Here is a 27,941-nt window from a genome sequence, read left to right as displayed (position 1 = left end):
ATTCATACAGACAACATGTACACACTGACAACAAACACAGACAACATATTCACACAGACAACATGTACACACTGACAACAAACACAGACAACATATTCACACAGACAACATGTAACACAGACAACATGTACACACCGACAACACACACCAACAACATATTCATACAGACAACATGTATGCACTGACAACACACACACCAACAACATATTCACACAGACAACATGTACACACTGACAACAAACACAGACAACATATTCACACAGACAACATGTAACACAGACAACATGTACACACCAACAACACACACAGACAACATATTCATACAGACAACATGTACACACTGACAACACACACCGACAACATATTCACACAGACAACATGTACACACTGACAACAAACACAGACAACATATTCACACAGACAACATATTCACACAGACAACATGTACACACCGACAACAAACACAGACAACATATTCACACAGACAACATGTAACACAGACAACATGTACACACCGAAACACACACAGACAACATATTCATACAGACAACATGTATGCACTGACAACACACACACCAACAACATATTCACACAGACAACATGTACACACTGACAACAAACACAGACAACATATTCACACAGACAACATGTAACACAGACAACATGTACACACCGACAACACACACCAACAACACACACAGACAACATATTCATACAGACAACATGTATGCACTGACAACACACACACCGACAACACATACACATTGACAACATATATACATGGAAAACACACACCGACAACACGTTCCCACGGACAACACACACATGGACAATACACAGACACTGATAACACACACTGACAACACTCACACACTGACCACACGCACACACCAGCAGAGCCTCAGGAGAAGCAGATGCTATGTCCTCTCCACCTGACCATGAGAAAACAGCTTCCTCTGAAGACTGGACAGGGATGGAGAGACAGCTCGGCTGTTGCGGTGCCTGTACTGCAAGCACGAGGAACCCAGTTATATCCTCAGAGCCTATATAAGAAAGCTAGGTACAGAGATGAGAGTTTGCCACCTGAGTGCTGGGAGTTAAAGATGCGCAGATCCCTCAGGTTCATTGGTCAGCCAGCTAGCTTAACCCACTCTGTGAGTTCCAGGCCAGTGAAAGGCCTGTTTCAAAAATAAACAACCCAAACAGTTCCTGAAGAACAACACCCAAAGTGAGTTCATGCATGTGCATGACACACACACATCACACACTCACAGTGCACTCAGGAGCACACACACATACATGTGCATTTGTAAACATGCGTGCACACACACACACACACACACACACACACACACACACACACACTTACCCACTCACATACAGCCAACAGCAAAGTCAAGGACCCTCCTGGTGGAGTACTAAGCGCCAGTGAGTAGTGGACACTGCCCTCTGATGAGAGGCAAATGTTGCCTTCTTAGCCAGCACCCGAGTGCTGCCCGAAGCCATCTGAAATAACCAATATGGAGAGAAGGCAACTGTGCCAGCCTCCGCCCAGGCTCAAGCAGACAGGTTGGCACAGTATCTGTCAGCTTCAACTCATTCTGCTCCACATCCAACCATCCAGCCAAGGCTGAAGTTCTAGAAACTTCCTGGCCAAGCTTGCATAATCTCAGGAATAAATAGAGCATGTAACTTAGAAAATAGTTGAAGAACACAAATGCATGCCAGGGGCTGTCCATGGACACCACCCTCAGGATACCCTTTCTTTACAGGGGCCTCGAGGTGATTTCTAGGTTTCTATAAGACGTATTAGACAAGTGTTTGGAGATGGGGCATGCTAAGCACTAACAGATCCTCACGTGTAACTTTCTTTAGATGCTGCTACAGAGTTCGAGAGGAGTCTATGACAGGAAGGCCCAGAGGACAGTGCCAAACCCACTAGAGGGAGGCATCTGAGGGCTGCGATTGCTCCAGAGACCAAGCAGGGGGAGGAAATAGGTTGCGATTGGAGTGGTTTTCAAACAACAACAGCACTCTGGCCACAAGGTTCCCCAAAGATAACAGAGTCTAACTGGTCAGGGCATTTCCACAGCATCTAGCTTTTAGGCTGAGCTGGAGAGAAAGGATTAGAATTTAACACTGCCTACATTTGCCTCAGCAAATGCTTAAAATGGTGGTGGGGGAGGGTAAAGAGGTGACGACTGTGTTTTAAAGGCCACATCTCATTGCTTTCATGAAGGTGCCTCGTGGGGAACTAGAATGCTTGGAAGAATGATAGGCACAAAAATAGTTACACACCCACACATACACAAGCACAGAAATTCATCTTACCCTGAGATGCGAAGTCTACTGTTTATATCAAACACCCCCAGACACAGGTGCTACGACTCTGCCTGGGGACCCAATTAGGAAGCCATCACTCTGTCTCCCAGCAGTCAGAAGACAAGAATGGTCCACGAGGGAGGAAGGGAAGGATTAGTAACATAGCAAGGTAGGTCTTGGATGGCAGCCATCCTTTCCTCCGGGCACTGAAAACTCAGTTGGCACCGAAAGGAATCGTGCTGTTGGAAACCCTTCCCAGTGGAATGCAGCCTGAACACCCACCCGCACATCCCAGGGCACAAATAACCCAAAACAGTCTTTAAGACAAACACTTCCATTGCGGTAATTAAAGTGCCGTGGGTCGAGCGGTGGTGCGCCTCGTTAATTCCCGGGCTGTGTCATGCTATGGCCTGCGTTGCTTTAAGTTTGAACGCGTGCCATTTATCAAAGACAATGAAATCCTCAAGGCGTATCTACTTATCATCAGATAATCCAATGGAAAGTTTAATTGAGGCTTCAGTGAGATGCCTCTTGGCAGCCAACCCCGTGTCTCACTCTTTGGCTTATTCTTATTTCATTAAAGGCAACTTCCCTGTGTGCCCATGGCTCCTATTTCATAAACCAGCAGCCACTGGAACTCCCCAGACAATAATCGCCTTCTCACAGGAACACCAGGCAGGCACTTCTCATATGCCAGGCCCAGCACGGATAAGGGAGGAGGATCTGGCCTAATTCCTGTTGGCGGTGGTGCCCGTGTCCTCTACCAACTGTGGGCAGGTCACTTTTGCACAGGCTGTGTGAGCTGATGTCCTCATGGGATTCGAACGGGACTGATGTCACACTGTCATTTCCCAGCATGCCCAAGGCTGTCTTAGGGCTGGAGGCAGGCAGTTAGTTATGCATGACTTGCTTGGCTGGCCAACTCTGGGCTCTTCCTGAACTCAGGGAATCTTGTCCAAAAGGGTCTCCTATTGTCTACTTCCTTCTGAACCATGCAGGCACGCTTCCTGGCCTCGCATTCCTCCCTGATGGGATTACGTCATCCTTCAGCCATCCTGGGGAGAGCTGAGTGATCTCTAGTTAGGACTCCTCATTTTTCTTCCTTTGAGCCCAACTGGGGCTGAACAGACACAAAATAAACCTGGCACCCTTCTTTTTCTCTATCCCCATACCTAATTCCTAGACCTTCTTCATTTTGCTTAGAAATTAGACTTACTCTACAATTTACTAGATTCACAAAATGAATGAGGATGAGCCTAGCTTCACTAGAATTGCTTCCCAAGTCCACAGATGAAGTAACGAAGAACCTTTTTGTTCAAAACTGTACAGATAGAAGAACTGGTGGGGTTCCTAGGTGGGGTTGGAGCACCTGGCCCGTGGCAGCTCCGGATTCATTATGAATCTCAGAATATGGAACTTCGTCAGGAGAGCCAACAAAAAACTGGCCCGGTTGTAGAAAGCAATTCACCTCGCTAGGATCACTGCCTGCTGAGGGAGTCACAGAAGAGGTTGTCCACTCTGTGGCCACTCTGTGGCCACTTCCACACTCTAAGTCTCAATCCTTTCCCCAGGGTGAGATGAGGCTGACGGCCTGGTGTGGACCCAGGGTCTGGACAGCTGAGGGGTGAAAAGCGGCTTGGGACATGCACTCACGTATTATTGGGCTTATACCAAGTCACACAGAGGGGCTAAACCGCTTCCAACAAGCCAGTTTCCCTCAATCAAAATATACTTCTATCTTCCCCACTGTTTCTTCGAACTGAAGGTTTCATGCCAGGGAGCCATGGCATGCCCCTGTTCAATTCCTCCGGGTAAACTGTACAAGTCACCCACCCCCAACACAAGCCTGTTTCCTTTGTAAGGGGAATGACCTGACCCATAAATCCACACAGACAGTGCGTTCGTGCCTGACCCCACTAAGTCCTCATTCAGTTTGTGGGGTGGAGGGGACACTGGCTTAGGTGTATTTTAAGAACTGTTGTGTGTATTAACTGCCCAAGGTCTCAGACCAGATGACCACCCGTGTCTCGCTCACCAACAGAAGGGCACATCGCTAACCCTGGTGACTCACTATCTGATTTTGGTTTTCAAAGGGAAGGTGTTTAGATTACTTTTCTCGTCCCTGTGACCAAACCTGATGAGAAGCAGTTTCGGAGTGTAGGGGGGAATTACTCTGGCTTGCAGTTCTTGGTGATTGCTCCAAGGGGGAGGGAAGCCATGGCAGCAGGCAGGGAAGGTAGGCTGGGCTGTTTCCATGGCATCCACACTCAGAGAGCAGGAGAAGATGACTGTTCACGGGCAGTAACGTTCACCGTATTATTTGTCTAAGACCTCAGTGCAAGGAATGGTGCTGCCCACAGAAGGCAGATCTTCCCTCCTCTGTAAACCTAATTTACATGCCTCCACAGGCTAACTTAAACTACAGAACCCTTCAAGAACTGGCCAGAGGCTTGTCCCTAAGGTAACTCTAGATCTGCCAAACTGACCACATTAGACAGCAAAGATGGGATCAAAGATTTGATAAATACCAATTAAATCTGAAGTTTATTTACTTATCATATCAAATGGTACCTAGAAATTCCTCAGGAAGTTATCGTCTACTTCCTTTTGTAAAACAATAAATCAGGGATTAATAAAAGGAACTGCAAAGTCCCTAGAAGGTAACCAGACCGGCATTGTCTCAATATCATTGTTGTGGAAATGTATGTGTTAATCAGCTTCCCCTGTTGCTTTGGGCCTGTGAAAGCACAGGACCACAGGACATGAGACCCACTCACCTAATGGCAGAAAGGATACAAGAAGAGATGATAGGGCCAGGAGTCAAATATCCCCTTCAAGGGTACTACCTCAATAAACTCGCCTTCCTCCATTGAACCCATGTCCTTAAGGTTCTTCCAGCTCCTGACAGGGCCACAGGCTGAGAACTGAGACTTTAATACTTTGGGACATTTAAGGATAAAACAAGAGCAATAACCCAAGGTATCTGTTCAACAAATAGCAGCTTCTCTCCTGTGTTTGTTGCTGAAGCACAGAAGGGACTGTGAGGCTTGCCTGCTCGTCACAGAGGCAAATAGATACGGGTGATGGTCCCTGTGGAGTGGAAAGACTGCTTCTGTCTCTCTTGTTGGAGGCTCTCTGAATAGAGACCCAAGGTTGGGAAATAATGAGCCACAGAGATGTCAGGGGAAGAGCATGCCAGACCCGGAGCAGCAACAGTGAGGTACAAGATGAAGATGGACTCAAGGGGGCTAAGGAGAGGGTCAGTGTGGCTGGTGCAGGTGGCCCAAGGTTCATGGAGCAGGAATTGAAGTTAGTGAAGGAGCCATGGGCTCTGGGATCCTACCTAAATATGATAGAAACCTACTGGGAGACTTGAGCCAGGAACTTGTATTACTTGATTTCGATTTTTTTAAGTTTTAGTGTGGGGTGTGTCTGTGTGTGTCTCTGTGTGTGTGTGTGTGTGTGTGCCACTGATTTCAATTTTTAAAGTTTTAGTGTGTGTGTGTGTGTGTGTGTGTAAGTATATGCCGTGTGTATCTGAGGAGGCCAGAAGAGGGTCTTATAGCCCCTCCTGCTGGAGTTACAGGTGGTTGTAACTGATCAATGTGTGTGTTGGGGAATGAAGTCTGGGTGCTTTGGAGGAGCAGTGAGTGTTCTTACCTTTGGAGCCAGCTCTCCAGTCCCCAGCTTTAGACTTTTGGAGTCACTCTCTAACTACCATATACACTGATGAGAAGGCTGTAGTGGGTGAAGAGACCTGGCAGGTGAGCCTAATGCAGCTTGGACCAGAGGAAAAGCTGGATATAGCCAAAGGGAGCATAGTAAGAGATTTTGAAGTTATGTGCCCATCTCGCTAGGAACGAAGATATTCTAAAAAGACAACTGGGTCCTTCCTTTGGGACATAAGACTACTAAACAGTGATCTCCAAGAAACTGTAACCGCTCCGGAAATCTCATGCTAGTGCAGGCAGAGAAGGAACTCATCTCTGGGAAAGAGGTCTCAGAGTTCTGACTGCTTCTCAGACTGCTTCACAGCAGGGCCTGGAACTGAGGCAATGTGGGCAGTAGCGGGCAGGCCTGCACCAGACAGGGCTGCTCAGCTACGTACACCCCTAGCTTTCTGTCTAAACCTCATGTCAGGACCCAGAAAATGGTCACTTCTTCCCCATGTGGCCATATTGAGTAAGTCTCCCCTTCTGCTTTTCACTATTGCTTGCCTGTTTAATTGGCTTACTGAGGCTAGGTGGATACCCCTAGCTTGAGAGGGTTGCCAGGGCGCAGGCCCTGACCACAGCAATACTGACGACAGTTACAGCAGGCAGGAATTGGTGGTAGATTCAAAGTGTTTATCGGGCATCTTTAGAAATAAAGCCAATAGAACGTCTGGTTAACTACTAAGTGTTGCTTTTGCAGTACTGGGGATAGGATCAGAACAAGGGCCTTGGGCACAGTTGATATGCCCATGACACTGAGCCATACTCCCAGACACTAAGCAGTTAATAAAACGCACCCACCCTTTACTGCAAGGTAGGCAGGCACCGTGACAAATGCTGGCTATTGGTTTCGCGCTCCACGCCACCACTTTGCCTGCTGTGCCCATCACTGTTAAACTCGGGAGGGAAAAAGCCGTAAGCCCGAGGTCTCACAGTGGTAAAGGGAGGAACCAACCTGTCCCTAGAGGCACCTCCTTCCACTCCTTCCTGTTCCCTTAGCCCTATCCCTAACCCCTGCATCCCTAGCTCCCACCGGCTGTCACAGCGTTTGCAGAGCTGGGCGTGGGCAAACATGCCTCCTTCTCCAACACATTGACTGTCTGACAGGTTCCTTTTCCAAGATGAAAACCTCTTGGGGTTGGGACTTTATCTCGGAACTTATGTTTATCTTGGCATTCAGAGCTTATGGCTCAGGAACCCCTGCAACCGGCCTGCGAGGCTGACCCCAGGGACTCCCCAGCCGCTCCGCTGCTGCTGCCTCTCTGGGAAGCCTTCCATTTAATCAGCAGCTGAGCCAAGGAGAGAGATGAGCCATCGTGGCTGCTCCTGAATCCCACCCCCTCCGCCGCCTTTGCACAGCTGTTTTGTCCTGTTTGATTTTGTAACCATGGGGTACAGGAGACAATAGAAAAATATCTGGAATATTATGAAACCAAACAAGAGGCGAGCGGCAGGAACACGAGGGAAGAAGCAGCTGATGTTTGTACTGATGACAGTAAAAAAAAAAAAAGGGGATCATTCACACGGAATAACACCCTGGATGCTGTGAGAGACAGCCATGTGCTATACACAACGGCGCTTGCCCATGCCTCCTGCCGCAGCAACCTGAGAAGAGGCGGCCAACCGAGGTGTGAGGAGAGCGTTTGGCTATGGCTTCTGATGTCTGCTGAGACATGAGCTGATTCCAACTGCCAGAAAAAACCCACCTAGAGCCTGTACTGGGAAGAAGGGCAGGGGCACTAGGGGCTTCCCAGTGCTCTTCTTCGGGTTTTTGTGTACGTGTGTGCGCGCGCATGCGTGTGTTTTGACTGTTTTGTGTTTTGCCAGGCCAGGAATCAAGTCCAGACACTCCATACACGCTGAGAGATAACCCCAGTCAGTCCTTGGATGTTTTACATCAAGTTGTCAGCATCTGATTTTTCCTAAGTATGCAAGCTCAGGTCCTTGTGGGTGCATCCTCCCTTCTTCACCGTCCCCCACCCCGATGGGCGGAGGGAGAGTCTGATTTTGTCACCAAGATTTAGACCAGTGTCTATGAAAGTTGACCATATAGTCACTAGAGGGCTTGTGACTAAATGGCGTGCTGACCCACTCCTGGCTTCTGGGATTCTAATACATAAGAGTTGGAGGAAGAACTGAGCATTCCCAGAACTTCACAGATTTTTGCCAATGCTGGAGCCTAGGGTGGCCCCCTTTGAGAGTCATTAGCTCCAAGGAGTTTTGTTCTCCACCGTCACAAAGGCTCCAACACCTGTGGAACAGGCAACACTGAGATCAGGTCACTGTAGTCAACAGCTGGTGGCACATCTGTGACGAGGAGCCTGGTTCTGGCATAGGCGGGTTTGTATTGTCTTGTAACGCAGATCCATGTCATCTTTCTTGGGGGGTAAGATTTGCTTCTGAGATTAACATGCACATGAGCCACCCCAGGGCTCCTTAAAGGAGATCGCTGGGCCCCACCTGTAGGCACCAGATTTGAGGGATCTGAGTGGCATTGTTGGCATTAAAGCTGCTGATCTGGGGACGACACTTTGAGAACCTCTGTGTTCTGCTATTCTATCTAAAGGGTCCTTTATTTCCTTGTGGGAGTTTGTTAATTTAAAACAAACCTGGCAGTCTGATGCTAGAGTAGCCTGCTCACTGTTTACTGTTATTTCATTATGCCTTGTGTGCATGTCTTAAACATTTACCCTTTTATAGAAGGCGGCGATGATGTGTGTTTCCGAGTGCCTTCCCACGTGTTCCCGGTTGAGGCTGTAGTGCTCTCACAGCTGACCCGGATTAGAGATGGTAACCAACCCGCCTCCCGGGACTGTGGATGTCCATGCTCATTAGGATATTGACTCACATCCAAGGAATGGCCTTGCCCCAGTGTGCTGCCACCTCATCAGATTTTCCATGAACCCAGTGTTGGTCTTCAGGAGAGGCAGGGTGGGGGAAGGTGTGGTTTTGAGCCACAGCCTGTGGGCAACCCTGCCAGGGGCTAACCGGCTCTGCTGCAGACAGTGGGATCCTGAGCTCTTGGGGGTCTTCTTGCTTCTACTTAAGCAACAAAGGTGGAGTGGGACCAGGAGGCCCACTGTGCAGACCCTTGTGGTGCCTTCATAGACAATACTAGGTTGACAAATCAAAACTTCGAGAAGCTCTGGCAAGCCAGAGGTGTTACAAATGCTTGTCAAACTGTTCCCTCTCTGAAAAGCCTTGGGCCATTCCAACTAAAATTGCAGGGCTCCATCAGTTGTCTGTCTTTGCTCCTTTCCCGTTTACCTGCCCACACTCGGCTCCAGTTTGGGACTGAATGTCCTATAATGTCCATGTGATAAAGGCTTGGTCCCAGCTTGACACTACTGGGAGGTGGCAGAACCTTTGAGAAATGTGGAGTGCTTTAGATCATTCGGAGTATGCCTTTCAAGGGATGTGAGACCCTGGTTTCCTTCTGCTTGAAGGCTTAAGCACTCTTGCGTGTGCTCTCCCCACATCTCCCAACCATGCTCTTTCTCTTTCTTGCTACATACAGTGAGGGCTTTTGCTTCACTATGAACGTCACCATGATATTCTAGCTTCCCAACTGGGCCAATTAAACCTCAATGGAAACTTCTAAATTCATAAGTAAAAACATCTTTTCTCTGGTGCTGAAGAGATGGCTCAGCAGACAGGTGCACTTGCTGCTCATACAGAGGATGTGGGTTTGGTTCCCAGTACCCACAGCATCTCGCAACCATCTGTAACTCCAGTTTCAGCGGATCTAATGCTTTCTTGCTTTTGCAGGTACCCCCCCCCACACACACACACACAGACAGGCAAAACACATTATGCTATTGCGGGTGTTTGTAATAGTAATGGAAAGCTAACATGCTCACTAATCATCACAATAATCCATTTTCTCTCCACTGTAAGTCCCACAAGAATGGGAGCCTTTAGCTGTTTCATGCATTGGTATTCCCAGGGCTAGAGTGGTACCTGGCAGGCACCCAAACTATGAACGTGAAGAAGGATCCATCTGAAAAATAACTCATGTTCTGAAGACATAGAAAGGAATCAAACACAGGGGAAAATAAAAATATAGTAGTGGCCAACTTAACAAAGTAAGAAATAAATGGGCACAGGATTAACAGGAGGGACTAAGAATTAACCCCCCAGGCATCACCGTGTGTTAGCCCATCCCAGCTTTGTCTCCCATGAGTGGGGTCATTTTACATGAAACGTGTATCCTTTTGGAGTCTCGGTTTCCCCATGTGCTAACAACACAAAGCCTTAGTTGAAAAGATTACTGGGGACAAGTGTGGTAGTTTGAATAGGAATGGCCCCCATGGCTTATATATTTGAATGTTTAGTTATCAGGGAGTGACACTGTTTCTGAAGGGTTGAGAGGTGTGGCTTGTTGAGTAAGTGTGGCCTCATTGGAGGAAGTATGCCACTGGGGGTTGGGCTTTAGGGTTTCAAAAGCTGGTATTAGGCCCAGTTCTCTCCCTTGACCTGGGGGTCAGAATGTGGCTCTCAGCTACTGTCCCAGCACCATGAGTGCCGCCATGATGAAAACAGACTAAATCTCCGAATCTCTAAGCAAGCCTCTAATTAAATGTTTCCTTTTTATAAGAGCTGCCTTGGTCATGGTGTCTGTTCATAGCAATAGAACAGGGACTAAGACAGCTAGGGAGATGGCTCTGCTGGAGCAAAGTTCTTCAGCCTCCCAAGGACAAATTAAAGTGGACTTGGCTCTCATCACCATTCATTCCCCGGCATGTAATATGGTGAACTGTTGTTGATGCTTCTCACGGTTTGGATCTCTGAAATGCTGCTTTAGAAGCTTGATCACGAGCCTGTGATGCTATTGGGAGGTGGTAGAACCTTTGCAGGATGGAAGTTGGGGATTATAAGCCGAGGGGATATTGGGAACAGGGCCTGGTCCTCTTTCTGCTTTCTCACTGTACAATAAACAGAATTTCTTCAGCACGTGTTCCCCACCATGATGCCCTGCATCACCACAGGCCCCAAATCAATGGCTCCACCAACCACAGACTCAAGCCTTTGAAATTGTAAGTTATGCAACTTTTCATCTCTCAAATTTTTTTTAAACTTGTTTCAGAGAAAATCCTGCTGTATAGCTCAGGCTGGCCTAGAACCTAGACTGACCTAGAATTTAAGACCCCGAATGCTAGGATTATGGGTGTCTACCACCACAACTGACTGCTTCTCTTCCCTTGTAATTTACTTTTCCAGGTGTGCTGTCACAGAAAGACAATCCCTACAGGAGACACTGGGTGTGTAATGAACAAGCATTAAAGGGACCTCTCTTGAATACTGAGGGAAGAGACATAGAGAATGACTCTGAAACCATGGAATCAGCATCCGGTCCATGCTTGACATCTAAGGAACCACCAGGCTTCTTCATCTGCCAAGCATTGTGGAAGGACCACTGTTGGTCACCGGGTACAACTCTAGGCCTGTTCCAGTCCCTGGATGGCAAAGCAGAATTAGTTCCTCCCCATCTATCACCCCACAGTTTGTTAGTCTAGAAATGCAAAATCTTTTCCTTTGTTTTGTTACTTTAAACAAGGTATTGTTCATTTATTGAGCAGCTCAGAAGCCCAAGTCCTAAGAGCCCCTCTGAGTTACTCATCACTGAGTCCTCCATAAATGTCATGTACACATCAAATTTCTCTTTGTTTTCCTTGTGTTACCTGAGATACTTACGATGGTGGAAGAGAGGGAGTTAGCTTTACCTCCTCTTAGGGGCAAGGCCACTTTGTCTCCACCCTCTAAACTCACATGAGTCCTATACCTCTCGGGGGAGGGGAGTCACCTGCCAAAGTTTTCAGGGTCTGTAGATCTCAATGCCTGAAAACCAGAGAATCTTAGGGAGATTCCGACTTCCTCATTTCTAAACATGGGAGCTAAGAGCTGCCAAACAGAACCCCAATCTCAGTGTCTCCACACTCTTCTCACTCCTGAAACACCCAGCATTTCGGGGACCACAGCTGCCAGTTCCTTGGATGACCTTAGGATGACCAATGAAGCAAGATTGCCAAGGAGGTTTGTAAGGGCAAAACCCTCAAAATACCATATGTCGCTTCCAATCTCATTCCACTGGACAGAAGGCTATTGTTGGTTCTTTCCAGGAAAACTGAGAAACTTAATCTCCCCAGGGGAATGATCCTGTGTCTATCCGCTAACAATATTTACCATGATACCCTGGACCGTGTGTCAGGTCCTAATTATGATTCATTCCACTCTTAACCAAACCATAGCTCAACGCTTCCCTAGCTATGGCCAGTCCCTTCCCTAAACATGGCTCAGCTCTTTCTTAACCATGACATATAGTCCGGCTTGTGATAACGTTTTGAGCACAACCACCCATAACCAATCCCACCAACGACACTTGAACTGAAGTCCTAAAGACTGGGCCAAGGATTTGTCTCTGCTCAACAGAGAAACAGAAAGTTTCCTTAGCCCAACAGTTCTTAACCTTGGGGTCAAATGACCCTGACACAGGGTTGCATATCAGACATCCTGCAAACCAGATAATTATATCACAATTCATAACAGCAGCAAAATTACAGTTTTGATGTAACAACGAAATAATTCTATGGTTGGGGGTCACCACACCATGAGGAGGTCTATTAAAGGGTGGCAGCTTTAGGAAGGTTGAGAACCACTGCCTTGGCTGAACCATCTTTGGCCCTCCCAAAGCACTCTGATTTCCTACATTGTATATATGAAGAAGTGGAGGTTAAAAATTCACTGCCAACTTTCAATTTCACTAGAGGGGGTTGAGGGTTCTTCAATTTATAAACTCACAGTGCCCAATGGAGCCCGATAAACTGTCTATATACCATGCAAGCTATAAACATTCTCCCTTAAGTTGCAGCTCTGAGACTTGAAGGCCACCCAAAGCTGAGCCTGTGGGCAGTCCCCAGCACCACAAGATCCTTGGTGGCTGACCTCAACTCTTTCTTCCAAGAGTCCAGTGGCTGAGCAGCTGCAGAGAAAATAAACTCATGGCTCGACCAAAGTGGTGGTTTTATCGCAGATGCAGTGTGGACTGCCCACAGTCCAAAAATACCTGCGAGCCTCATGGTCGCTCTAATTGAGCCCTATTTTCTGATGCCACACAGCACAGCTTGACAACCAAAAAGAAAACTTCAAAATAGTAAAAATGATTCTTCTTCATCCTGGGCATCACTTCATGCTGTGCCCTTCCTCTCTTTGCCCTGGCTTTCCTCTCCTCTGCCTTCCAGCCTGTGGAGGTGCCCTTCTGACACTGTCTGCACCCCAGCTAGAGTCCCATTTCTCCTTCCAGAGAGGAAGAACTCCCCTCTACCTGGGAATTGTTCTCCAAGTGAAGTTGTCTTTAAAAAAAAATTCTACAGAATCAAATTTATAATTTGTCTCTTTGTTGGTTCACCTAAAAACTCAGAACAAATATAAACTCCATCATGGCCAACTAAACACAACACAGAGCTTAATGTATTAACCATTTCTCGGTGTACAGTTCAGTGGCAATAAATTCATTCATTAATTGTTCACCCATTACTGCCATCCTGATCTTGTTTTTGCCGCTGTGATAAAACTCCCTCACGAATTGAAGAAAGGGTTTGTTTGGCTTATAGTTCCATAAATCACCATTGTGAGGAAGCCAAGACAAAAACTTGAAGCAGCTCATCATGTCGGCAGTCAAGAACAGAGGCAATGAAGGTGTGTGCACCTCTAGTACTTAACTCAATTTCTCAATTCTTATCTTTCAGGACCAAACCCCCAGGGGATGATGCAGCCCACAGTGGGCTGGGTCTTCCTACATCAATTAACCCAATAAATCCCTTGGGGAAATATCTACAGGCCAACCCAATAAAAACCACTACTGATGAACTCCCAGTGACTCTACCATGGGTCAAGCTGTCAATTAAATCTAACCATCACAAACACTCTTTTAAAACTGGAACTTGAGGCCATCAAGCAATAACTCGCTATTCTCCCCTCCCCCAGCCCCTGAACATGACCATTTTCTGTCTCTCCGAATAGTCTCCTCTGGGTGCCTTATGCATGCGGAATCCCACAGCACCTACCCTTTTCTAACTGGCTTGTTTTGCTCAGTATGGTGTCCCAAAGGCTCATTCGTGACATAGTGTGTCAGAATGTTCTTGTTTTACGGCTGACCTATCCTCCCACCATACGCGCACGCCATGTTGCACTGATCCATGGCGCACACTGACACGTGCTTCCTCTGCCTCTCGGGGATAATGCCATCGTGAACACAAGTGTGCAAACAGCGGCTTGAGTGCCTGCTCTTGCTTCTTCTGATTATATATCCAGAACTGACACTCATGCATTATACTTTAATTTCAGGGGAGAAAACACTGCTCTATTTTCCTTACAAAATGGAAATACAAATGCCCCCTGACCACTGGCAGTGTACAAGAGTCTCCACTTCTCCACAGCCTCTGGGGCACTTGCTATTTCCTGGCTTGGGGTGGCCTGGCTTGTTTTTTAGATTTGTATGGTTTTTTTGGGGGGTGAAGTTGTAAGGTTTATTAATTTATTTATGAACATAGATTTGTATGTTTTAATTATGCATATGTTCCACATGTGTGCATGAGCCTGAGGAGAACAGAAGAGGGTACCAGATCTCCTGAGCTAGACTTACAGGTGCTTGTGAGCCATCTGACATAGGTGATGGGAACAAAACTTGGGTCTTCTGCATCTGCTCTTAACCTGAGTCATCCCTTCAGGCCTACTTTCTGATTCTTGAAAACCACCAAACCAATGGATCTGATTAGTTATCCCCTTTACCACCAGAAGAATCCCGAGGGGGCTGAAGAGATAGCTTCATGGTTAAGAGCATTAGCTGTTCTTCCAGAGGATCCACATCCAATTCCCAGCACCCACGTGGTAGCTCACAACTGTTTGTAATTCCAGTTCTAGGGGATCCAATGCCCTCTTCTGCTCTGCAGGATCCTGAGTTCATGGGAGACACATAAGCTCCCACAACTACACACACATACATATAAACAAAAGAGAAATAAAGACCCTGAGAATTATTGTTTCCATTGTATAGATGAGATTGCACCTGGATATGGAAGGTAAGTCGCAAAGGATGATGCAAATCAAGATGGGACCCCAGGCCTCACTGAAGAACCAGGGTCAGACCACAGGACTGAGCTTTGCTTGTCTGTTCTTCCAACGAAGGCCCTTAAGGGGGAGCTGCCTTCTCTATGGAAAGGATGGGGCCCTGAAGACGGAGCCTTGCAGATGGCAAAGGGATCATCAGGAAGCTCTTGTGGAAGTCCCCTCTAATTCTCAGCCTTGAATTTCCTCGGTTTCCTCCAACTAGCACCGAAGGCTTTGCTCTCACAGAGCCCCTAGGGGCACTCCTTGAGCTCCATGCCTCTCTTACACACACACCACCCCACTGTAAGCTCTGTTTATGTGGCTTCCCACAAGCTACAAGAGCTGTCTCACAACATAGAATTATCACATGGCCTCATTTCCCATAGATACCACTGCTTCCCCAGTCCACTAGCAAAGGACTTTCTTGCTTGATTCTAACAGACATAACAAAGGTCATGACTCAAGTAGAAACAGTTTACTAATACGATGAAGAATGGTATTTCCTTCCAAGCTAACCATAAAGTGTTCCCTTGGCCAAGAGGAATGGTAACACAGAGGGAACAGAGAAGCCCCTCTGAAAACAGTCACACCAAGGCCATGCTGAGAATGAAAAGGTGGTAACCTTTGGCCTAACACCAGTGTTCCCAGTATCTTGCGTCTGACCAGAAAACATGTTTTGGGGTCCTCTCACAGCTGGTCTGAAGACAGTGGCCCAGAGGCACTCGCCCACAACCCTTGAGAACCACTCAGTGAGCTATTGTACAGCCCCTACAGCCGAGGCTCAGTGAGCTACTGTACGGCCCCTACACCGGAGGCTCAGTGAGCTACTGTACAGCCCCTACACCCGAGGCTCAGTGAGCTACTGTACAGCCCCTACACCCGAGGCTCAGTGAGCTACTGTACAGCCCCTACACCCGAGGCTCAGTGAGCTACTGTACAGCCCCTACACCCGAGGCTCAGTGAGCTACTGTACAGCCCCTACAGCAGAGGCTCAGTGAGCTACTGTACAGCCCCTACACCGGAGGCTCAGTGAGCTACTGTACAGCCCCTACACCCGAGGCTCAGTGAGCTACTGTACAGCCCCTACACCCGAGGCTCAGTGAGCTACTGTACAGCCCCTACACCCGAGGCTCAAGGATCCTTTTGAAAGATGGGGAGGAAAGACAAGGATGCAAATTGTGTCTCCAAAGAGTGTCAGTAACTACACCTATGCCCTCACCAACATGACTGCCCAAACATGAACTGAACAAGGATAACAACAATAGACATGCTAACGTGGACAGGGAAAGCCCGGGAGGCCCAACCTTACATGGGAAAGACCACAAAGCCCAGCCTTATATACAAAGAACTACAGGCAACTAAGGAGTGCCGACAGCTGGAGAGATGGTCCTTCCCAGGGAAGAGCACACCAATTGGTTAGCCAATACCAATGGTCATCCATGAAAGCACACATATAAGTAACACCATACAGAATGAACAGCTTGTATTAATGTCTTTAGGAAGACACTTACTCCTACAGGCATGCAATAACAATTAATGAAGAGAGGCCATGAAAAGCAGGGGCATGTGAGAGGATTTTGAGGGATGAAAGAAAAGATGGAAATTATGTAATTATATTATAATCTCAAAAATGAAACACACACTCAGACTCACACAATAACTCACACTCACACAGTCACACACATACACACACCCATACTCACATGAACACTTACACACTCTCACACTCATTCACACACACTCACACACATACACACAGACACACTCACTCACATATACTCACACACATACACACACACTCACACACACACATGCATACACACACACGTACACATCTTTAAGGCAACGGTGCTGCTGCTCTGCAGTCGATGTCCAAGCCTGTACGCCAGGTCCCCAGTCGGACATCCTGTGTGCTGAGCTTCTTTGGCTTCTTCAGCCCTCCTGCTTTATAATCCCAAAGGCAGTTATCCACAGCCACATGTTTTGTTGGTCTCTATATAGTTCTAAACTAAATGCTAGTTCCACATCTCCAAAGGGCTGATAGAATTCCATCCCGTGCAAAACATACATCTGTAGTTTTGCCATTTCCTAATACAGTCTAGTGACTATGTAATCTGAACAGAGACCCTGGCAGGAAAAGCGAGACATGTTGAACTTGGTCCCCTGGGGCAAGTGGTTTCAGTTAAGGACGCCCAGCCATATACCAAACAGAGCGTTTCTACTGCAGCGTAGCTTCCAAGCAGACAGGTCTCCTCGGGAGGCTCTTACGAGACAAGCCGAGGACTGGAAGAACTCACAGACACAGACAAAGCTGAGTCACACTATCAGACACTAGACGCAGACACTGCCCCCTCCAAGCTGCACACTTGCACCAGATGCATACATATGTGTGCATGTGTCTATATGCATATATTCACTTACGTTTTATCCAATGAGCATTATCCTAGGGCATGCTGACAACAGCCATACCAGGAGGGTCGCCCACACTTTCCTTTGTTCTAAATGATCTTTCAGAAGACGCTCCAGCATCCAGACACATGCTAATCCGCATTTTAAATATGCTCTACCAACATCTAAAGATAACTGTGTTAAGTGATGAATTGGTATAGTAAAGTATATACTTTCTAGCTTTCAGAGAAACCCACCACCACCACCACCACCCCATTTTAAAAATTAGTTCTTTGAGAATTTTGTAGAATGTATTTGGTCATAGTTGCCCCTTTCCTAACTTTTCCCAGATAACCACCCCCCTTCCCTACCTACCCAGCTGGTAACCTACTTCTTAAAACCATATCAAGACAGTTGATGTTGCTCAACTCTTGATGTGTGGCCTTCCGCCAAGAAATCCAAGCTGGGATTGCGAGGCACGCGCCTTAATACAGATAGAATGCCACACTCATAACTGGGATTGTGAGACACACACCCTGATACCAATAGAATGCTACACTCATACATACTCAATACTAACTCTTGCAAATGGATGTTGGGAGCTTTAGTTGTTATAAGGAAGGCAGAACTTGCTAAATCCTACAACCCACAGCTAGAGACACTCACATTTTCTCCCCCAAACTGAAAGCTTTAATAACAGCCCCACACACACCCATAGAAGGTATTCAAAGCCCGATTACGAGTACCAGTAAAACTGGTAAACAGAGGGATCTGGCAGAGGCTAGAGGTTGTGCCCTGTGACAATGAATATATATTTAAACATCAAGCTATTATTTCTGCTCAGAATAGATTCAAGTCTATTGTGACAGATTTGAGGAAGAGTCCAAAACTGTGGTACATCAACCTGACCAAGACAAAATGGATGACATCCATCTAAACCGGGTCATTCAAAGGAATGATCCCCCTAGGAGACAATTCCTTAAGACTATACACAGATATTCCTCCACCTGTGACGGAGTTACATCCAAATAAACCAGTTAACAGCCTTTCTACTTATCTGGCCACTTCTTGTGATTCTGTCACACACACACACACACACACACACACACACACACACACACACACACAGAGAGAGAGAGAGAGAGAGAGAGAGAGAGAGAGAGAGAGAGATTGATTAATTAGAGTCTGAGGCTGGTCTGTGACTACGATGGCTCCAGTTTTAAAATGTTTATCAAATTACCTCATTTTAAAAACAATTTGATAACATGTTTAAGTGAATCATGACATATCAAAAGAAGCACTTATTAATAATAAAAGGCCATGTCCCTATGTCCAACTCCCTTGTAAAAGTTAAAAACCACCAGAGTATGAGAAAGATTCATGCTGGGAGAAAGGAGGCATAAAACTCATCTCTCGGGTGACCAGCTACCACATTAAGGATGACTTCAACCTGTCCCTGCTATGAAAAGATGTGTCTCGTTAGGAAGTGAGATCTGAATGCCAGAGAAGTCACATGGGATATCAGGTACCAACTGGTGCTATGTGGCTCAGTGTCAAATGAACAGCCCTACAGACTAAATTATGACCCTTAGAATCACAGGGTGGAGTATTGATCCTCAATCTGAATATGTTTTGTAACAGGTCTTTGGGAAGCAGAATTAAATAAGGTTAAATGAAGCCATAAAGGTGGATCCCAATCCAGTATGCCTGATGTCCATACAAGAATAAGAAAGAACAGAGGGACACAGAAGTATGAAAATGGTAAGAAGGCAGCCATCTACAGGCCACAGAGCATCCTCATCAGAGACCAGACACCTGGAGACAACAGGACCTGGACCAGTGGCCTCCAGGGCTGCGAAGCACAAGTTTTTCTCAAGGTCTGAGATACACAGACCTTGGAGCATTCTGTGATGGAAAAATGTCATTAGTAAGGTATTTAAAGTGGTATGGGAGTATTGACTCAACAAGAGAAAGACACTTGATTAAAATTAGCTACTTGTCTTCCACAGGGGGAGTGGTGTACAATCAGTTCATATCAGAAGGGTATTTCACTATTCACAGTTAAACGAACAGTAGCTATCAAGCACGTGAAAGAGACACACATGCGTCAGTGCGTACTATTCAGACATGAAGCCCCTTTCACCTGTGTTCATTCCTTCCCTGTGATAAAGTAACCATTCAACAGGGTACAAAGGAAGTTCTCAAGTTTCCCGGGAGGTGCTGAAGGACACACGGCTTGGAGATCCGGGCTCAGCACGCTCAGCATACAGGCTTCTGTGGGATGAGGAAGTTTAGGGCAAGGGCTGGATGAGGAACTGATGCCTCCTGTGCCCAGACAAGGAGACAACCACTGCAGAGGCACACTCGAGAAGGAGATATGGCGGTCCTCAGGGCCTGGTGAATGCTGGAAGGAGCAACTGTGTAGGTCACACACTTCCCTTTCACTTTACGTCATCCACGGCCGCTGGGCAGTACTCAGGTACCCCACAAGCAAAACAAGACTAACATTATCTTTGCCCAGAGATTCCATCATGGAACCAGTCCTCAGGGGCAAAGTGCAGACATCCATTTTCTGATTTTTGATATCTTGTTCTCTGATTGAATACTGATTAAGTAAAAAAATAAAATAACTATAAACTTCAATGTGTAAAATGACGGTTGGCTATCATACCAGATTTTAAATGGCCTTACTAAATCATCTAATCAATGCAGTCACCATATGTCTTAAGAAACTTAAGTTACCCAGTTCAGTCATGTAGAGCCAAGGCAGAGGCCAAGGTCACCCATAACTGAGACTCCATGGTAACCGGCGGCTAACATCTGGATTTTACAACATTAGATATGTTAATTCTTTTTGACTCCCCATCAGTGTTCCTGTAACTTGAAGAGCCTGAACATATGAGATTCATAATTTTTCTTTGGGTAATACAATATTTGGGACCTCCCCATGTGTGATGGCAGATGACGCTGGAGAACCACGGATACTCCCTCTATTTGGTAAGTACTCTGCCTACACCCAAAGAAAGGCTTATTTTTATTTTGTTTGGTTTTGTTTGGTTTGGTTTTGATTTTTCGAGACAGCGTTTCTCTTTGTAGCATTGGAGCCTGACTGGAACTCGCTCTGTAAACCAGGCTGGCCTCAAACTCACAGAGATCCACGTGCCTCTGCCTCCTGAGTGCTGGGATTAAAGTGTGCTTTGTTTTGGTTTTTGAGACCCTTGCTGTCCTGAAACTTGCTCTGTAGACCAGGCTGGCCTCAAACTCAGGGATTCCCCCTGCCTCTGCCTCCCAAGTGCTGGGATTAAAGGAGTGCATCACCACCGCCTCGCAGAAGGAAGGCTTCTACATGAAACCTTAAGACCTGAAGGGCAGTGCAGGTTTCACTGAACACAGGAGAGGAAGGAAACCTGCAGGCGAGGGACAGGTGAGGAAGAAAAGGGAAGAAAGCCTGTGTTCTCCAGCACTGCCTGCATGTCTCAGTACTGTTGAGACTAGAAAGCCAATGGTCGGGGTGGGCTAGATGCTTAGAGACCATCACGTCTCAGCTCCTGCCCTTGGTTCGACTTGTTATACATTCTTAACCCTTTATCTAGATGCCTTCTGGCATAGGCAACCTCAAAACTTGCCTGCAAAAAAAAAAAATAGAATACAGCCAAGGAATCAGTCTACACGAAGAGAGGCAACAGAAAACAGAAAGCTCGTGTGGTAACACAGGGGGTGACTCCTGCAGACTGGAGTCCCCACGACACATCACCAACTGTAAACTTACCAACAGTGTCACACGGCTCATCTTTGTGAACGCAGAAATCTGTCCTGGGGGGATAAAAAGGTACAATCAGATGTACGTACGTGGTACCCTGCAGGAATAGGGCAGGAAGATACCACACTAATATTGGCCAGTGTTCCTGAAATGTTGACGCTTTAATGTGGACAATTAGCAATATCTGTCAACAGTAAACCATCCATGACAGTTCTAAATGGGAAACCTAGTTACCACACAGAAGAGCCCCATCATAGATTGCGGGAGGGGGGATTATCTGTGAGGTGTGCATGCATGTGCCATAGTACACATGTAAAGTTCTGTGGTGGTTTGAATGAAAATGGCCCACATAGGTTCATGAGAAGTCACACTATTAGAAAATGTGGCCTTGTTGGAGTAGGTGTGGCCTTGTTGGAGGAAGTGTGTCATTGGGGGCAGGCTTTGAGGTTTCAGAAGCTCAAGCCAGGCCCAGTGCTGCTCTCTCTTCCCCCGCTGTCTACTGACTAAGATGTAGAACCCTCAGCTACCTCTCTACTATGGTATTTACCTATATGCTGCCATGCTCTGGCTATGACAAAAACGGACTAGACCTCTGAAACTGTAAGCCAGCCCCGATTAAATGTCTTCCTTTATAAGAGTTGCCATGGTCATGGTGTCTCTTCACAGCAATAGACACCCTAACTAAGACAAAGTATGAGGGAGTCAGTTCTTTTCCTCTACCAGGTGGGTTGTGGAACGGAATGCAGGGCCAGGCTTGGTGGTAAATACCTTTATCCACTGAGCCACCTCACCAGCCCAGGACGTCCCCTTTACAGCTAACTTCTCCACACTTAGTTGTCAGAAAGTTATTTCTTCAAGAGTTTGAAACAAAATTAAAAGGTGTTTTTGATCAGAGACAATTAATTACCCCTCAACTGTAGTGGCATCTCCAAGTCACTCAGCGTGGAAGGCCGTAAGGGCCATTAACTGTATCTACAGGAAGGCGACAAAAAGCCATTTCTAAGAATCTTTTTTTAAAACTCACAGAGAACTCCCAGGTGTGCAGTTGAGGGTGAGTGGGAAAATAAAGGTACAAAGCCTGCCTCAGCCCTGACTCTGCATGTCCCATGGGCTCATGTTCACCCCTCTTGATGAAATGAAGGGCTGGGCCTTGCTTTTCCACCAACAAACATCCCCAAGCTCCCCTCCACAAATTCCCACAGTTAGCAGGCAACCACAGAGTCCTGGTGGGGCCAGCAGCTGGCTAGGAGAAGGAGATAAAGAAAGAGAGATAGCCCCAGGGCAGCCATGACTCATTTACCTTTAAATATATAAATTAATAAATCCCCAAACTGTCCTGATGCTAAGCACAGGTATGACGCAGCTGGCAGCCGCGGCCCCAGCTGACCTTCCCCGGCTAAGGCAGCCACATTTCCGCTCTCGCGTCCACGAGTCCCCATTCTCGTTTTCACCTCAGCCTCGTCTACTCGCAGCAAACTGTGCTGCACCAGTGACACTGGGAACGATGTCCAAGTTTGTCCCTCTCCCTCCATCTCATCCATTACCATCTGTACATGTATAAGCCCACTCTACTCCCTGGTGCGGTGTGCGTTAAAGTATAAACCCTGCACGTACGTATCCCTCATCCTACTGCTGCAAGGCACGGATCCTGGAGATCCAACCAGCCCACGCGTACCCATAGTACGATTCTGCTTGACAATGTTGATGCCCAGATGCCCACACGTAGGCTGACAACTGAGCATCTTGGGACAGTGGGCATCCTGCAGGGGAAATGACACGGCAGGTGGCATGCATAAATGGGAGCAAAAGCTTAGAAGGTGTGGCCAGAGACAAAGTGGGAAGATAACTCCAAGTGAGTTGTATCTGTCACTCAATGGGTTTTGCCTCTGGAAATTTCTAAGTTTTTCATGAAAAATATGTATCGATTTTTGGTCAATTTATTTTAACATTATCCTTTATCAATTGACAGGGAAATTTGCACATATTTACACAATTCAAATATTAGGTTGGAAGTATACATTGTGAAATGATAAATCTAGCTAATAGAAATGCAGAATGGGCAGGGGGAAATGGACTGCGGGGTGCTGAAAATTGGGACCGGCAGAGGTATCCCAGCATGATACCCGCATGCTTGCTTAGGTGTCTCTCCCATGTTCTTTACAGAAACACTGAGCTGGGCTTGGGGAGAAATGCTGTGTGCCTGTCTTGCTAGGTCAAGTGCAGAACCAAAGGTATAGCCACTAGGGCTGGAGCCCCTGTCTTCTGTGTGGCCTTGGTTGGCCTCCATCCACAGAGCACATGGTGGCTGTCTACAGCCTAGACACACACAGCTGCAGAAAAGCTGACTGCCTCTGCTAGCCATGACATCATGTTCACATCCTCTGCAGCAGCCAGCGTCCAGGAGAACGGCTCCCAGGCTTAGCCACAGGCCAAAACAGAGAAAGAAAAGAAAAATCCTCACACTGGCCATATGTGAGCCCAGAACACAGGGATGCTGTCCCGTGAACAATGGTTGGTTTGTGGGATTTCCTAGTAGACAGAAAGGATACCTTTCTAGAGCAGACAACTGCCTGCATCCCATTTCCCTGCAGAACACCAGTCTGCTATGATCTCAAGCTCAGGAACCGCAGTCCCAGTTTAAAGTTATCCACCAGGCTCCTCAGCCAGCTCCTCTTCCACCCACCCCAGTGCTGCCGCCCGAGTCAACATTTGTACTGACATCCTCTGGGGATGCGGCTGAGCGGTGATTCATTCACTGAGCAGTTACACAGAAGCAGGAACAATGCCTTCAACAACCCTGAGGTATCATCGTGAAATAGAAAAAGAAAATGTACCCTTAGGTGTGTGAGTTTGTGTGTGTGTGTGTGTGAATGTGTGAGTGTGTGTATGAGTGTGTGTGTGAGTGTGCGTGTGAGTGTGCGTGTGAGTGTGTGTGTGAGTGTGTGTGTGAGTGTGTGAGTGTGTGTGTGAGTGTGTGAGTGTGTGTGTGAGTGTGTGTATGAGTGTTGTATGAGTGTGTGTGTGAGTGTGTGTGTGAGTGTGTGTGTGAGTGTGTGTAATGAGTGTGTGTGTGAGTGTGTGTATGAGTGTGTGTGTGTGTGTGCATGTGCACCCATGGTACGGTCAGGCCAGAAGATCATGGTTGGATCTTTGTTAATTTCTCTCCACCTCAGTCTTTTGAGACAGGGTCTCTCACTGAAACTGAACCTCACCAACAGGATTACAGAAGCAAGTGAGCAAGCCCTTCTCTATCTCTGCCCCTCAGTGTTGAGATTACAAATGTCCAGCAAGGAGCCCAGTCCTTTCAGGTGACTTTCAGAGTATTGAACTCAGATCCTCATGCTTGTATGACAAGCACTTTCCCGTCTAAGTCATCTTCCCAGCCCTGTGGTTGATTTCGTTGTTAAGACAGGATGTCACATAGTCTAACCTGGCCTCGCATTCACTGCATAGGCACAGGGCGCCTTAAACAGCTGATTCCACTGTCTCTACCATCCAAGTGCTGGGATAACAAACATGTTTTACCTTACTTCGTGTACACTGGCTGGTTTTGTGTGTCAACTTGACACATGGTAGAGTCATCAGAGAAGAAGGAGCCTCAGCAGAAGAAATGCTTCTCTGAGACCCAGCTGTAAGGCATTTTCTCATTTACTGATAAATGGGGGAGGGCCCGGCCCATGGTGGGTGGTGTCATCCCTGGGCCGCCGGTCCTGGATTCTACAAGAAAGCAGGCTCAGCAAGCCAAGGGATGCAAGCCTGTAAGCAGCACCCCTCCATGGCCTCTGCATCAGTTCCTGCCTCCCGGATCCTGCCCTGCTTGAGTTCCTCTCCTGACTGCCTTCAGTGAGGACCAGCAATGAGGAAGTATAAGCCAAATGAACCCTTTCCTTCCCAAGTTGCTTTTTGGTCATGGTGTTTTGTTGCAGCAATAGAAGCCCTAACTGAGACACTTGGCTATTTGTGGGTTTTATAAAATACCTAACCCAGAGTTTTGCTAACTCTGATTTTGATGACATTTATTTTCTCTGGGGAAAAGAAAATGCTTTTCATTTTCAAAACAAGACCACTTACAAGTGCTTTCTCTCCCCTCTCTGGTGCTTTCCTATACCTTGGCAGCAATAGATGTACTGTATACTTCCAAGCGCTTTCTCTCTCCCTTCTGGTACTCTCCTGTACCTTGGCAGTAACAGATACACTGCATCCTTGAAACCGATGAGCAAATCTGAAACAGCCTCACCTCAGAACACCACTAAGAAGACAGGCAGGTTACAGACGAGTTAACTAGCTTCTCGAGAAAGGAAACAGCGGAAAGGCAAAAGGCATTTTACAATATGGTGTCGGGAGGAAATCCCCTAAATTAATAATATTTTTAATAAACACCAGAATTCCCAAGTTTTATAGTGTTTATAAAAACCACTTTCAAAGTAGGGACACTGGAAATTTAGTTGCATATTTCAATCCCGGGATTGTGTAAAACAAGCTTCTCTCTAGGAAGGATTTTTAGATCTAAGTTAATTAGACCTAATTAATTTCATGTAGGAAACAAATCATAATAATTTATGGTTATGCATAAACATGGTTCCACCAAACTCCTGCTCACTTACCAAACAGAACTCACTCTCAAAACATCTGTCCTCCCCATCCCCAGAACCCTTAGGTGTTCTATAGAAAGCCCCATAGTCGCCAAATGCCATTCCTAAGGGAGTGAAGACAGTCTCTGGCTAGGGAAGAGGGGTGCTCAGCACTTCTAAGTAAGGAGCCCCAGGAGGTGCCAGCACTCACTGGTTGGCGAGTTCAGACCTGCCAGCTCATGGATCTATCATAACCACGGAATTATTTAAAAGAAGACAGTGCCCAAAACATCCCTAGAGACGTTTAATCGAATCCCATGTGAGTAGCAAATATTCTCACAGGAACCACCCGCTTACAGATGGCCTCTCAACACAAGGGGCTAGAAGTTGATGGACATTCTCGAAGAGGGGTCAGGCATCAGTCTACAGCCTGGTAATGACAAGGTATATGTTCTCTCTCTTTTTTCTCCCTCTCCATCTTTCTCTCTTCCTCTCTCTTTCTGTGTGTGTATATGTGTGTCTGTATAAGTATGCATGTGTGTTTGTGTATGACTGCATGTGTATGCTAGAATTGTGTGTCCCCAAGACAGAAATGGCTAAGTGCCTATTAATGTGATTTTATTTTGAAAGAGGGTCACTGCAGGCATAATCCAGTTATGAAGTGGTCACAAACTGTGTGGTGGTGCACACCTTTAATCCCAGCACTTGGGAGGCAGAGGCAGGAGGATCTCTGATCTGTTAGACCAACCTGACCTACAGAGTTCAAATGTCTCAAAAAATCAAAATAACAGAAGAAGGAGAAGAAGAAGGAGTCCTCTTACAGGGACGATCTGACACAGGACAGTCGGGACATAGAAACATGGAGAGAAGACCATGTGACAGTAGAAGGGAACTCAAGTGTAGTGTCCACAAGGTCTGTCACGGGTGGCAATAGCCACCAGAAGTGAGGAAATAAAAAATGATACTCCCCTTGAGGATCTGGAGAGAATGGAACCTTATCAATATCCAGATTTAGAGCATGTAGGCTCCAGAACATAAGGAGACAAACTTGGTTATTTAGGGTCACCTCCTTCTGATCAGTGGCTGTAGTGTCACTAGGAAATTAGGGTGATGTGGTTGCTTGAGGCTTCAGAGGCTGCCCTGGATTTCTGCTGTGTACTTCTGGACCCCAGTCCTGTAGCCAGGAGAGAATTTTTACCCATGCCTCAATCAGAGTCTCTATGTGACATCCATGGGCATCTAAGAGATTGAGTTTTCTGGGGGTGGGGGGTAACCACAGTTCTGTGCATGGCGTGTCTTACAAGGCTGTGTAGGTCGCCCATGGACCCACTTAGGGTTCCTCCCACAGCATCCACTCTCCTCCCTAACAGGTTGCCCAAGTCAGTCAGCAGCAGCTGCAAATGCTCTCTTGCTAGCATGCTACGAAGGGAAGGTGGGGGAGTAAGGGAGAAGAACATGCATTTATAGGCCATTCTACATCTCCAGTTACCTAGAATTTGAGTATTCTTCTAATACGGCCAGCAGGGCTAATGACAGCTAACACCCTGGGTTAGGCACTGCTTATAGACAACAGCTCATTATTGGTTCAGCCCTCAGAGGCTGAACCTACAACAACCCCCATTTGACTGCTGAGAACCCCAAAGCCCAAGCAAGTGGGCACAAGCTTGACCTCCAAGCCTGTCTTGCTAACATGCTCTCCAAAGGGTACTGCCTTTTTACTCTTGCTCGCCAGAGAAAAGCTGGCTGTGGGCTTACCTGGTCACAAACACAGCAGCATCCACAGGAGGCGCGTCATCCTTCCCTCCTGGTACCTGGTTATTGCCGAGGTACCGCGCACCCCCATACTCCTCATTCTGCCAGTGACAGAAGCTCTCCAAGGACCGCTCACCATGGTGCCCGATGGATAACTTGGCCTAAGAGGAACAGAAGAGGGTAGTGAGAGACGGTACATCCAGGGAGGCAGAGTTGCCATCCAGACTCTATTGTCATGGTAGATGCTCTTGAAAAATAAAATTCGATGACTCTCTCTGCCCTGAGATAAAACGCCTAGAACCAAAGGATACCCAGGAGGTCCCAAGACCA

General features: G+C 46.9%; 1 protein-coding gene across 1 annotated transcript in view; it reads right to left on the bottom strand.

The window, feature by feature from the left end:
- The window catches only part of Adamts17 (ADAM metallopeptidase with thrombospondin type 1 motif 17), a 315,038-nt gene that overhangs the window by 215,121 nt on the left and 71,976 nt on the right, over positions 1-27,941 (bottom strand). The window contains exons 6-7 of the mRNA XM_075952745.1: positions 27,615-27,772; positions 21,298-21,341 (exon numbers count right to left, since the gene is read on the bottom strand). Coding sequence (XP_075808860.1) covers positions 21,298-21,341; positions 27,615-27,772 — 202 coding nt within the window. The remainder of the gene's footprint in view (positions 1-21,297; positions 21,342-27,614; positions 27,773-27,941) is intronic.

Source organism: Microtus pennsylvanicus, chromosome 18 (genome assembly GCF_037038515.1).
Source record: "Microtus pennsylvanicus isolate mMicPen1 chromosome 18, mMicPen1.hap1, whole genome shotgun sequence".
Lineage (NCBI taxonomy): Eukaryota > Metazoa > Chordata > Mammalia > Rodentia > Cricetidae > Microtus > Microtus pennsylvanicus.
The sequence above is the reverse complement of the archived record's forward strand: the minus strand, read 5'-3'. Positions and strand labels throughout refer to the sequence as shown.